This window comes from Ovis canadensis, chromosome 3 (assembly GCF_042477335.2).
Source record: "Ovis canadensis isolate MfBH-ARS-UI-01 breed Bighorn chromosome 3, ARS-UI_OviCan_v2, whole genome shotgun sequence".
In the NCBI taxonomy this organism is placed as follows: Eukaryota; Metazoa; Chordata; class Mammalia; order Artiodactyla; family Bovidae; genus Ovis; species Ovis canadensis.
Genome location: NC_091247.1, coordinates 143110760 through 143124922, shown reverse-complemented (window position 1 = coordinate 143124922; position 14163 = coordinate 143110760). Strand labels below are relative to the sequence as shown.

General features: G+C 43.1%; 1 protein-coding gene across 2 annotated transcripts in view; it reads left to right on the top strand.

Annotated features, from left to right (window-relative positions):
- The first annotated feature begins 2307 nt into the window (after positions 1–2307).
- The window catches only part of SPMIP11 (sperm microtubule inner protein 11), a 19291-nt gene continuing 7435 nt past the window's right edge, over positions 2308–14163 (top strand). Inside the window, exons 1-2 of one of the 2 annotated variants that reach the window (XM_069580885.1) lie at positions 2308–2464; positions 11821–11943. In XM_069580885.1, the coding sequence (XP_069436986.1) occupies positions 2410–2464; positions 11821–11943 (178 nt within the window). In that variant the 5' untranslated portion in view covers positions 2308–2409. The remainder of the gene's footprint in view (positions 2465–11820; positions 11944–14163) is intronic. The other variant, XR_011255240.1, reaches the window with a different exon arrangement.

Below are 14163 nucleotides of genomic sequence, written 5' to 3'. Positions count from 1 at the left end.
GTCTATTCTAGAAAATGTTCCTTGAGACTTGAAAAGAATGTGTACTCTGGTTCTTTTTTAAAAAATTATTTATCTATTTTTATTTTTGACTGTGCTAGGTCTTCGTTACTTTGTATGGCCTTTCTCTAGTTGCAGCAAGCAGGGTCTACTTTGCATTCTGGTGCATGGGTTTCTCGTTGTGATGGCTTCTCTTGTTGTGGTGCACAGGCTTTAGGCACGTGGGCTTCAGCTGTTGCAGCTTGTAGGCCCTAGAGCATGGGCTCAGTAGTTGTGGTGCATGGGCTTAGGTGCTCCTCAGCATGTGGAATCGTCCCAAACCAGGGATCAAACCCATGTGCCCCCTGCATTGACAGGCAGATTCTTATCCACTGCACCACCAGGGAAGTCCTGGTTCTTTGTTTTGTTTTGTTTTGTTTGGATGTAGTGTCTTGTAGATATAAGTTAAGTCCAGCTGTTTTATTGTGTTCTTTAGGATTTCTGTTGCTTTACTGATTTTCTGTCTGGAAGATCTGTCCTTTGATGTCAGTGAGGTTGTTAAAGTCTCCCGCTGCTGCTGCTGCTGCAGTCACCATCTGCAGTGATTTTGTAACTCAAGAAAATAAAGTCTCTCACTGTTTCCATTGTTTCCCCACCTATTTGCCATGAAGTGATGGGACTAGATGCTATGATCTTAGTTTTTTCAATGTTGCGTTTTAAGCCAGCTTTTTCACTCTCCTCTCTTCACCTCATCAAGAGGCTCTTTAGTTTCTCTTTGCTTTCTTCCATTAGGGTGGTGTCATCTGCATATCTGAGGTTATTGATATTGCTCCCAGCAATCTTGAATCCAGCTTGCAAGTCATCCAGCCCAGCGTTTCACATGACGTACGCTGCATAAATAAGCAGGGTGACAATATACAGCCTCCTTTCTCAACTTTGAATAAGTCCATTGTTCCATGTCTGGCTCTAACTGTTGCTTCTTGACCTGCATACAGATTTCTCAGGAGGCAGGTAAGGTGGTCTGATATTCCCATCTCTCTAAGAGTTTTTCACAGTTTGTTGTGATCCACACAGTTGAAGGCTTTAGATTAGTCAATGAAGCAGAAGTAGATATTTTTCTGGAATTCCTTTGGGTTTTCTGTGATCCAACAGATGTTGACCATTTGATCTCTGTTCCTCTGCCTTTTCTAAATCCACCTTGTACATCTGGAAGTTCTCGGTTAACATACTGTTGAAGCCTAGCTTGGATTTTGAGCTTTACCTTACTAGCATGTGAAATGAGCACAATTGTACGGTCATTTGAACATTCTTTGGCATTGCCCTTCTTTGGAATAGGAATGAAAACTGACCTTTTCCAGTGCTGTGGTCACTGATGAGTTTTCCAAATTTGCTGGCATATTGAGTACAACACTTTACAGCATCATCATCCTTTAGGATTTTAAATAGCTCAGCTGGAATTTCATCACCTCCACTAGTTTTGTTCGTAGTAATGCTTCTTAAGGCCCACTTGACTTCACACTCCAGGATGTCTGATTCTAGGTGAGTGAACATACCATGGTAGTTATCCAGCTCATTAAGACCTTTTTTGTACAGTTCTTCCATGTGTTCTTGCCACCTCTTCTTAGTGTCTTCTGTTTCTGTTAGGTCCATACTGTTTCTGTCCTTTACTGTGCCCATCTTTGCATGACATGTTCCCTTGGTATCTCTAATTTTCTTGAAGAGATCTCTAGTCTTTCCCACTCTATTGTTTTCCCCTATTTCTTTACACTGTTCACTTAGGAAGGCTTTCTTATCTCTCCTTGCTATTCTTAGGAACTCTGCATTCAGATGGGTATATCTTTCCTTTTCTCCTTTGCCTTTTGTTTCTCTTCTTTTTTCAGCTATTTTGTAATACCTCCTTAGAGAACCATTTTGTCTTGTTGGGTGTATATTGGGTGTATATATGTTATTAATAACACATGTAATATCTTCTTGTTGTAATATAATGATTCCTTTATCATTATACAGTGTCCTTGTCTTTCTTCATGGACTTTGTTTTAAAGTCTATTTTGTCTAATAAGAGTATTGCTACCCCTGATTTCTTACTGTTTCCATTTACATGAGGTATCTTTTTCCATCCCCTCACTTTCAATCCATGTGTGTCTTTTGCCATAAAGTGGCAGCATATTGTGTGTTCTTCACCAGTCATTTTAATTGTGCACATCCTGAAATATCTATGCACAAAGACAGTCAGGGAACTTGACTACCCTCTGTGAAGTTTGGTTTCAGTTATATTATTCAGAAACTTCTACGTAAAAATTCCACTCAATAGCAATTATGTTCTGTTTCTAGTATTCCCTTGAAGCCACTTCAGCTGCCCCAGAACTGAAGTCCGGGCTCATGTGACCAAGCTCTGGGGTACATAGGCTGACTCTAGAAGCTCAGGATAAGGCTATGAAACTCAAGGGAGTTGGAGTGTTGAACTCCAGGGCAATCTATCAAGACAAAGGTATGTGTATATGGCTCTCCTCCTAGGATATCTAGTCTTCCTATAATGATTAGGAACAATAACCACAAATCTCAAGCGAGCACTTGGGACTTCCTGATAATCCTGTTATATTTCCCTAGCCACTCTCCTACTCCTCAAGGCAACTTCACATCTATTCTCTCCTCAAATCTCTAAAATGCCCTCTCCCATCCTCACTCTGAGGTAGTAACTTCCTTGTTCCTTATTTAACTAAGTAGGAGTAATCAAAGGACACTGTCCATCATCACATCTAACATTCCACTGCATTTCTATCTTCCCTCTGCTACAATGCATGAACTAACTCCATTTGTCTGCTCTATCTCATCCACTTTTTTTAGGTTTATTTATTTTTGGCTGCACTGGATCTTTGCTGCTGTAAGTGGGCTTTCTCTAGTCGTGGCAAGTGGAGGCTACTCTTTGTTGCAGTGCAGTGGGCTTCTCATTGTGGTGGCATCTCTTGTTAGGAAGCACGGGCTCTGGAGCGTGGGCTCAGTGGTTGTGGCACATAGGCTTAGTTGCCCTGTGGCACGTGGGATCTTCCGGGAACAGAGACTGAACCTGTGTTCCTGCATTGGCAGGCGGATTCTTAACTACTGGACCACCAGGGAAGTCATGGATCTAATCCACTCTTAACCTCAAGGATTTTGCTCCTGTAATTATCCCCTTCTCCCTCAGTTTTGTCCCTCTTCCCAGATCATTCCCATAAGTATACACATGTGCTGTAATCTCTTCCATCTGGGAAAAAAGGGAATCCTCTCCTGATCATATGATCCCCTCAAGCTGTTATCGCCATTTCTTGCTCCACCACTCTCCCCCCTCCCACTCCTGATTATACCAAAATGCCTAGGAAAAGTAGTTTATACTCATCAACAGGAGAAAAACCACCATGCTGATTTACCTCACTTTAAAATTCCTGATCACTAAACTCAAGTGGGTCTTTATGGCTGCCCAAATGTCAGACTACATTTCTTTGTTCTATGCATTTTCTCACTCTGCTGAAGGCCTCTTCATATCTTCTCTTCCCTCATACCTCCACCACTTCCTCCCCTATCCTCACTCTCAGATAATGGTTTTCCTTCTATTTCACAGTGAAAATGGAAGCAACTGGAAGATAATTTATATAACCCCTCACAAACCATATCTATCCATCTACCTGCATCTGTGCCCATATATGTCTTAGAATAACAAGTGAATGTTCTACACACTTAAGACCAACCTTTCCACTGGTGCATCAGATTTTTGACTATTCAAAGATACTACTCCAACTGTTGCCTCAGTTTTTCTGTGTCTAACCATTCCTGTCTACATACATACATGCTACAATTTTTTCCATCTTAAAACCTTACATCCTATTTCCCTGCCTACCCCCTCTACAGAAAAGCTTCTCAAAAGAATTGTCGGGTCTTTCTGTCTCCAAATGTCCTGCCAGTCTTTCTTGAACCTGCATCAATCGGGCTCTTGCCCCGACCAGTCCACTGAAACATACCTAGTCACCAGTGCTCCTATCCATGGTGATGTTGCCAAATTAAATGGTAAACTCTTAGCTTTCATCTTATTTAACATATTAACAAGAAAGAGCAACAGAGCTCACCTGGTTCTGAATCCTGATGGTGCTAATGTTGCTTACAGTACATCAGCTGGTAGAGGTTTGGGAATGTGGACCACCATAATGGGGAACTTGCTTCATACCCTTCTGTTACTTCAGAACTGGTTTGGGAAAAGTATGTGTGGAGAAAATACTGCATTCTGTTTGGCTCTTACAAAACCACATCCATCCACCACGCTTAACCAGGTCTTTCTAATCTCAATTTCTATATTCATTAATTTAAGGAACACACAGTTCCTGACTGTGCTCACCCTTAGTTCCACAACACAAGTGATCTTACAGGGCTGTGAGTTGTATTCAGAATGATTCTCTGGCCCCGCTCGCTTTCTGACTGATTTCACTCTGTTAATACATTCACTCAAGTGGCTTGACCCTCTTCTGACTGCCTGTACTAGCACTTCAACCTGTTCTCCATGCTCAGATCAGCCACACTCTTACCTGGCTCTTCAGTGAGGGCTTTAACAGCAACATTAAAATGAATCTATTAACACTTCACATTCTTAACACATACTATAATGATATTTTTTAGTTATTCACAATTTTTCTTTGAAGAAAGTTTTTTTCCCCTTCTAGTAGATATGAGGGCCCACTCAACCTTTCCTTATTATAGTCATAATGAGAACTTGTTGAAGTGAGTCAACACAGGTAACTAAATATTCTGCCAGTCTCTGCCCCCTTCCTTTCCTTTCCTCCTGATAAAGAACTAAAATAGAAAAGCCAAAGGGGAATACTAGGTGTGGAGAGCATATTTTGGTTTATCCTTGACTTCAGAAACTCATTTTTATCAGGTACTCAAAGCTAAGTCACACTAAGCAAATTCAGAGTGCCCCATTTTCCTCACCTGTAAATGGAGATAATAATGCCTTCCTTACTGATCTGTTTTGGAGAGTAAATTAAACATACAATGTATGTAATACACCTAAGACCTAGCACATAAAACTGTATGACAGATGATTGGAAGAAAAGTTAAAAACCATAATTTTATTTACATAGGGAATATATACCTTTCCTCTGACTGGAATATATTTGCTACTCCAAACATACTTGCCAGGGTAGAGAGCCTGAAAAGCAATATATATATTTGGGTCATATAGCTTATAGGATCTTAGTTCCCCAACCAGGGGTTGAACCTGGGCCCTTTGGCAGTGAAAGCGCCGAGTCCTAACCATCAGACCACCAGGGAGTTCCCATGGAAAGCAATATTTTTAACCATAAGATTTCCTGAGAAGCAACAAATGCTAGCTGGCATCAAAGGATAGCTCATCCAGACCCTGAAAGAGCCTGGTCAATTGCAATTGCTCACAGAAGAGCATCCCTGACCAGTGACCAGAACTCTCTTGTCCACCAATCAGTAATTCCTACCCCTCCCAGACTCACCTTACTGATCCTGATTCTACTAGTTGCCCCTGCAGGTTCAGCCCAGCTTCCTGAGTTCATTCACCTTGAGTGCCTAAGCTTTCCCTTCCCTATCCTGCCCAGGAGAGCCTGGCCACATATCTGTCCTTTCCTTTGCTCAATCTGTCTCACCAGTTGCTTTGAGTCCTATTCTCCTATCTTCTTTTAGCATCACACCTGGACTCTTTTCTTGGTTCAGAAGTGTCTTAGAATTTCAGAAAAATTCCCTTATATGGCCCTTTGCTAAGACAGCTTGCCTTGTTATATGAAAAACCTAGGTCAAGCTAGACAGAATCCCAACACACATCTCCATGCAGGGCATTGCCCACTGACAGGCATCTCAGAGGCAAATTGATGGGGATTGGTGGTAAAGAGTGCTTATGCTTGTTCTTGATCGGAAACAAATGAAGGAGTCTGCCTGCCAGACTCTAGTGACTGCCCTCCAGCCACAGACACAGTGACCTCCGAGCTCTGCATATCCAAAGGGCCTCACTCCATCTTCCTCCACTGCAGCCTTTATCATTCCTCCTCCCAGAGGAATCCCATAATGAGTCCTCCTAGTTGCTCTTACTTCCAAATGAATCTCTTCAAAGAAAAAGTACATCTTTGGTAAAAACTGAGTATGTATCACTTGTATTCTCATTTTCTGGATCTTGTCAAAGGGATCCCATACGTGGTTTTCCCTACCCTTGCTGGAAAGTACTCTGCTCAGTCTCCTAGTTCTCTTGACCTCTGCTAGCTGCCTGTTTGATGACCCGCTATAAGACAGCTGGATATGCCATTCTTAGACTCCAGCAGAGGGCACTGTAGTTCTGGCTTTTCGAACAGGAGCGTGAATGGCACAATGCAGCCAAGAATGAACCGGCCAAAGTCTCTGAGCCCCTCTGCCTTTCTAAATGGATAAACGTACTGAAATTATTATTTTTGGAAACACTCATACATCTCATAGCTGCTGGAGACCGTCATCTTCATCCACCTGAAACTAGAGGGACAAGATACTCAAGCTACTCACAGTTAGATAATATCTAATAGACATTACTTGCAGTTGTCTTGAAGTTGGTATAACTGCGAGCAGAGTAATACCACCCTGCCAGAGCCTCAGGAATGGACACCTCCAAGGTAGGTGTGTCTGTATTGCAGCAGACAGACCACTTTTTTCACAGGGGCTTGGTCTTTCCCTGCTGGTTCTCCCCACTGAGGCTGGTCTAATCCACTGAAGAGTGAGCCACCAGGTTCGTCTTCTCTGTTCCCTCGATGCTAGCCATAGGAAATGGTGTTCTGCATTTAAGTGACGCTCAGGGAGGCAAAGATGTGCTTCTGGAACAAGGTAATATCATTACTAAGTCCCTTATCCAACACAGGCTTCTTCAGGGTGAGAAGACACCCTTGACAGGGCCCTCATTGAGCTATACACAAGAGAGCCCACTAAGAGGGTAGTTCTATCAGTTCATCTTTTTCCTTAGCCTTTGGTCTTTCCTGGAAACCCTGATGATATTTCAGAAGCCAATTTAATGTGGTTAAGAGCATGGGCAGTTGAGCCAAAGTGCTGGGTTAAACTCGTGTCTTGGCCATAAGCTAGTCATGTGATCTTGGCAAATCACTTAACTTCTCTGGGCCTCCGTTTCTCCATTTATGAAATAAGGTAATAGTACCCACGTTTTATACTTGTGCCAAGCACATTCATTGCATATCAGCTCTTCTTCTTGTTGTTATCGCTAGAAGATCCATGCAGTCCATTTTGTATCAGCAGTCTGCAACCAGCACTGTCTCTCTCTTATCTCATGCACCCCCCAAACTTTCCCTGTGTTCAGAATTCTGAAGACCTGCACCACTTTAAGGAAGATATTTTCAGAGGTAAAGGAACTGCCCCCATGTGTAAAATGTGCCCTGAGAATTGGTCTGGTTGCCTGGGTTTATGTTCTTGTTCACTTTCTCCCAAATCACTGACAATTTCCTGATGTCAGGAAAGACTAAGTGCAAGATAGCTTCCAAAACTACTTCAACCAGTTTCAGTCTGTGTTAATACTCCAGTCAACTTGCCTCATATCTGATACGACCTCTTAGATAGGAGTCATATTTTATGTACAATACCATAACATCTAGAAATTTTGTTTGCATTTCTACAAGTATGTTCTACAAATATCTTGTATGCATTTCTAGTCTGGGTGGTATTACTCTGCTTACAGTGACACCAACTTCAAGTAATATCTGTTAGATATTATCATCACTATGTACTAAGAATCTGGAACAGACAGGCAAATACCTTAACTTAAAATTCAGAATTCTGGGAGCCACTGAGGTAGCGTACATGCTTAGTTGTTCAGTTATGTCCAACTCTTTGTGACCCCATGGGCTATAGCCCACCAGGCTCCTCTGTCCATGAAATTCCCCAGGCAAGAATACTGGAGTGGGTAACTGTTCCTTTTTCCAGGGGATCTTCCTGACCCAGGGATCAAACCCAGGTCTCCTGCATTGCAGGAAGATTCTTTACCATCTGAACCATCCTAGGTAGACCCATTCTAAAAAAACATTGTGGCAAATCAGCCCCAGTTCCAACTAACAGAAACAGTGGGCAAAGCAGTGGGAAACTAAGATTTTGTGACCTTCTTAGGGGCGCTGGGAAGCTTATACTACTGAGAAATCTGCAACATAAATTTGGAAAAGTAGAAGATCCAGCCATACTTTTGCATTACCCCATATATCCTTCACAGTCCACCCAAAGCATTAAATCTGGTCTTTTGGCAATTCCTAATTTATAGCCTGGTTCTAGAAGAAGCTGTCAGGGCCCTTCCTATCTATTTACCACAAAAAACCATATGGAGTATAGTATTAACTAAGTGGATGAAGAACCTCTGTTATACCATCTGCCAAAAAAAATGATGAATTTTTCTCCCTTGCCACAGTGGAATTTGCTTATAAAGAGTTCATTGCATTGCGCTATCCAGAACATGCTCTTTCACAGTAGCTGTGGCATGATTCTTACCTACCCCTCACCACCCTTCACCTCGGGTGGCTTCCAAAACTTGGCAAAGCTATGGGTTACCAAAAATATCTTCCAGCTTGCCAAATACTAATCCGAGGAGTAGGCCAACTGGTGCTTGATTCAAGAGGAAGGTATCCAAGTGGGTGACACTGTCTAATATGCCTCCAAGCACATGGTAACCCACACAGGAAACTGGGCACCCACTACTCAGAAACTGACGTAACAGTTATCTGATAATAATCATATGGCTATACTTTAAAGAACTATCAGCCTGAGGCCTCAGGACCAGAGAAAGAGTTCCCTCTGTCACCTGCACCCTAATCAATAATTGCCTGCAGTCCAGGTCCCATTGCTCACTAGGCTCTTTCTTGGTCTACACTTACTTGGCCATGGACATTCTGCCACCCTCACTTAGCCCAGAGTCAAACAACCAAACTCAAATGACACTGTTTCTAGGAAATGTAACCTGTGATGAAGTACGAAGCCAACCCCTGGTTCACTCCAGGGTTCCACCTGTCCCAGCCCTCAACTGTCAGTGGAGGGGACTCAAACTTTGCCCCACTCTGGTGGTGTCACCGTCGCAGAGAATGTTAAGGATGTCCATGGGAGGGCAAAAAGGAGGGTGGAGGGACAGAGATGATGAGCAACGTGTGGGGCCAAGCAGAAGAAAGGGGAAAGCAGGAACTGCGAAAGAACTACAGAACAGCAGGCATCCCCACCACCCACCCAAGATGAGTCCGCAATCTCAACAATTTCCAGAGAGAATGGCAAGCTTTGATCCAGTTCACGACAAGCTCAGGATTCTGAGATGCAAGCCAAATCTAGCCTATTTAAGTAGAACATGAATTTTTTTTAAAGATAGTGGTAAGACTACACCAAACTTAAAAGCTTCCATGTGGCAAAAGAAACAAATTGAAAAGACAGCCTACAGTATGGGAGAAAATACTTGCAAACCATATATATGATAAAGGGTTAATACCCAAAACACATAATGAATTCCTATAATAGCAAAAAAAGAAAGAAAATCCAATTAAGTGGGCAGAGGATCTGAATAGACTTCTCCAAAGAAGACAAACAAATGGCCAACAAGTATATGAAAAGATGCTCAACATCTAATTATCAGGGAAATGCAAATTAAAACCACAACGGTATATCACCTCACACCTCTTAAAGTGGGTATAATAAAAAAAAAATCCACAAAAGATAACAGCATTGGTGAGAAGAAAAGGGAACCCACATGCATTGTGGTAGGTAAGCAAATGGGTACAGCCACTGTAGAAAACAGGGCAATTTCTCAAGAAATTTCTCAAGAAACTAAAATAGAACTACCATATGATCCAGCAATCTCACTTCTGGTACATATATCCCCAAAGAAACTGAAATCATGGTCTCAGTGGGATGTCTGCACACTCATATTTGTTGCAGCATTATGCACACTACAAGACATGGAAGTAACAGAAATGTCCATTAGGGCTTGGATGGGTTTTTTAATGTGGTAAATGCATACAACGGAATATTAGTTGGCCTTTAAAAAAATAGGGAAATCCTGGCATTTGCAACAACATGGATGGACCTGGAAGAGATGCCAAGTGAAATAAGCCAGACAGAGGACACATATTACATGATACCACTTATGTGAGGAATCTAAAATCATTAAAATCAGTAGAAGCAAAGAATACAGTAGTGTTTACCAGAGGCTCAGGGGAGGAAAAAACAGGAGGGCAATAATCAAGGAGTACAAAGTTTCATGCAAGTATTCATGCAAGAAGAATAAATCCTAGAGATCTACTGTACAGCACAGTATAGTTAACACTATACTATATACTTAAAACTCTACAAAGAGACTAGAGTTTATGTTAGATGTTCTTGTTACAAAATAGTAATTAAGAAGGTGAGAGGAAGTTTTTGGAGGAGATGGATATGTTTGTGGCATAGATTTTGGTGATGGTTTCACAGGTGTATACTTATCTCCAAACTTATTAAGTTGTATAAATTATATACATACAACTTTTTTTATGTGTGTTACACAACGAAGTAATTTTTATTAAAAAAAATTATTATTCAGGTGTGTCAGGTCTTCGTTGCAACACGTGAGATCTTTCACTGCAGCCCACAGACCCTCTAGTTATGGTGCGTGTGCTCAGTTGCTCTGTGGCATGTGGGACTTAGTTCCCTGACCAGGGATAAAATCCAAGCCCCCTGCACTGCAAGGCAAACTCTTAACCACTAGACCACCAGGCAAGTCCTTGAAATAGTTGTTTAAAAAATATTAGGAGGCACATAAAAACTGTAGAAGGGACAGAGAACCACGTTGGGCAGATAGTAACCAGAAACAAGGTTCACAGTCATGCCACAGACCTGGCTGTGCAGCTCCACCAATGCATTCAGTGCTGTGGTGGGCGCTGCCAGCACCGAGGACACTGGGCCCCAGACAGCGCTGCTGGAGACAAGAGGCAGCTTCACTGCCCCAGCCTCCATCAACAGAAAAAGACTTCACGTGGTCCAGCTTCTTTGCAACCCCAATCTTTGATTCAAAATCTGAAGAAGACATGTTGATTAGCCTAGCCAAAACTCTTGGCCCTTGGCCTTCCTACAAGAGAGGCTGGGTCCATGCAGGCTGCTATAACAAAATACCATAGACTGGGTGGCTTATAAACAAAGATTTATTTCTCACAGGAGACTAGCAGTCCAGGATCAGGAAGCCAGGTGAGGGCTCTCTTCCAGGTTGCAGACTTCCTGTTGTTCCCTCACGTGGCAGAAGGGGCCAGGAAGCTCTCTCAGGTCTCTTTTTATAAGGGCACTTATTCCATTCATGGGGGCTCCATCTCATGAATCACACCCCAAGAGCCCCACCTCCAAATGCTATTACCTTGGGCATTAGGTTTTCAACATATGGATTTAGGGGGAGGATGGAGTGGAGGCAATTCAAACATTCAGACCACAGCACTGGGTAAGGAAAATCTCATCTTTTCAGTCACTATAAGAAGATACAGATTTTGCATCTGAGAAGATTTCTAAACCCCCGTAAGAATGCTAAGACTACACCATCCCACTCTATACTGCCTTTCCAGCTCCTGGCCCTGTCCCTCTCCATTTGACCCAGCACCAGTCCAGCTCTAAACCAATAGCAAGCTGAGAGCTCTCTAATGCTCCTAACATACTTGATGCCTGCTGCCCAAAATGCTCTTCCTGATACTGCTGTGTCCCATGAATGCCTTCTTACCCTGCAGCACTTGGCTTGTGAGGGGCTTGGAGGGACCCCTGCCTGTGCCGGGTTAGCGTGGAGACCAGAGACTGAGAAAGCCAAACAATCCCATTTGCTAGGCACTCAGACCAAGTCTGCTCTCGTTTCAGACCAGAAGGATCCAGTGCCCACAAGGCTTCCCCCTATTTCCTCAGAAGATGGGAATTATTCTGTGCACCAAAATAGCCACACAAAGTACCACGAAGCTGTTCGGAAGGTATCGTTAAAGACATGTAAGTATCTTGGATTCGTCACAATTCTAGGGGCAGGAAAAGTGTGTCTGAGTTGCTAAAGTGGCTGGGATGTGGTGGGCGCTGTTTTAGAGCAGGCGGCGAGGTCAAAAAGAGCCAAGAAGAGACTGAGAAGAGGGAGAAAGTGGGCTCCAATAGTGAGGTAAACAAGATAAGATAAAAACTGAATCAGAATTGACAGCAGAAGACCTACCTGTGAGTACTTTCTGTCTCTTTCAAGTGTCTCACCGTGGATAAGTCACTTATCCTTTTTAAACTTGTTTCCTCATTCATTAAAAAAAAAAAAGGCAGAAAATGCCGACTCCACCAATCTTACAGGATTGTTATGAGGATCAAAGCTTGTAGCTAAGAGGTTAAAGCGTCTGCCTGGAATGCAGAAGACAGGGGTTCGATCCCTGGGTCGGGAAGATCCCCTGGAGAAGGAAATGGCAACCCACTCCAGTACTCTTGCCTGGAGAATCCCATGGATGGAGGAACCCGGTAGGCTACAGTCCATGGGGTCGCAAAGAGTCAGACACGACTGAGCGACTTCACTTTCTTTCAACTCCAAACAAGCTGTGTGACCTAGGGCAAAATCCTTTGATCACGTAACTTCTCTGAGTGAGTGAAGTCGCTCAGTCGTGTCCAACTCTTTGCGACCCCATGGACTGTAGCCCACCAGGCTTCTCTGTCCATGGGATTCTCCAGGCGAGAATGCTGGAGTGGGTTGCCATTTCCTTCTCCAGGGGATCTTCCCAACCCAGGGATCAAACCCGGGCCTCCCGTATTGCAGGCAGACACTTTAACCTCTGAGCCACCAGGGAAGCCTCTAGACCACCTGAAAACTGGAATAACACTCTAGTGTTTTTTGAGAAAGAGAAACTTACATTTTAAAAAATACCTAGGACAAGCTGCAGTCCATGGGGTCGCTGAGTCAGACATGACTGAACGACTTCACTTTGACTTTTCACTTTCCTGCACTGGAGAAGGAAATGGCAACCCACTCCAGTGTTCTTGCCTGGAGAATCCCAGGGATGGGGGAGCCTGGTGGGCTGCCATCTATGGGGTCGCACAGAGTCAGACACGACTGAAGCGACTTAGCAGCAGCAGCAGCAGGCCAAGCTACTGATATAGGCAGATACTTGCAGGAATCTCCAGGGAATTCTGCTATGTAAAGAAAGCCAGTCCCCAAAAGATCCCGTACTGTATGATGCCATTTATACAACACTCTTGAACTGAGAAAATTACAGAACTGAAGAACACATTACTGATTACCAAGGAGTGGAAGGAGGAGTATGTGACTGTAAAAGGGCAACTCTGGGATCCTGTGGTGACAGAACTGTATCAGTATGTTAATAGCCTAGTTGTAACAGTGAAAAGTGGAAGTGTGGTGTTTTGTTTTGTTTTGTTTTGTTTTGTTTTTTGCTTAATCGTATTGGACTCTTTGCAATCCCATGGCTGTAGCCCCCCAGGCTCCTCTATCCATGGGATTTCCCAGGCAAGAATACCGGAGTGCACTGCCACTTCCTTCCTCAGAGGGGCTTCCCAACCCAGGGATCAAACCCGAGACTCCTGCATTGGCAGGCAGATTCTTTGCCGCTAAGACACCTGGAAGGCCCCAATAATATAGTAGAGATTTTTTAAAAAAAAATAATAATTATAAAGACTAGATAGCCAGAATATTAGGCTATAATTCTAAGTTTTAAATACAAGTTTTATACACTGGTATAATTAGATTTATACAATAGTGAAAATCCAAATAAAGAAAATCTAGGTAAGTCTGATATTCAAAAATTTTTAAATATCTAATACAACATTTAGAATTTAACAGGTACTGGATAAATTATAGGACTTCCCTAGTAGCTCAGACGGTAAAGCGTCTGCCTACAATGTGGGAAACCCGGGTTCAGTCCCTGGGTCGGGAAGATCTGGAGAAGGAAATGGCAATCCACTCCAGGATTCTTGCCTGGAAAATCCCACGAATGAAGAACCGGGTAGTCTACAGTCCATGGGGTCGAAAAGAGTCAGACAGGACTGAGCGACTTCACTTTCACTTGATAAATTATATGTTGCTGCTGCTGCTGCTAAGTCGCTTCAGTCGTGTCTGACTTTGTGTGACCCCAGAGACAGCAGCCCACCAGGCTTCCCCATCCCTGGGATTCTCCAGGCAAGAACACTGGAGTGGGTTGCCATTTCCTTCTCCAATGCATGAAAGTAAAAAGT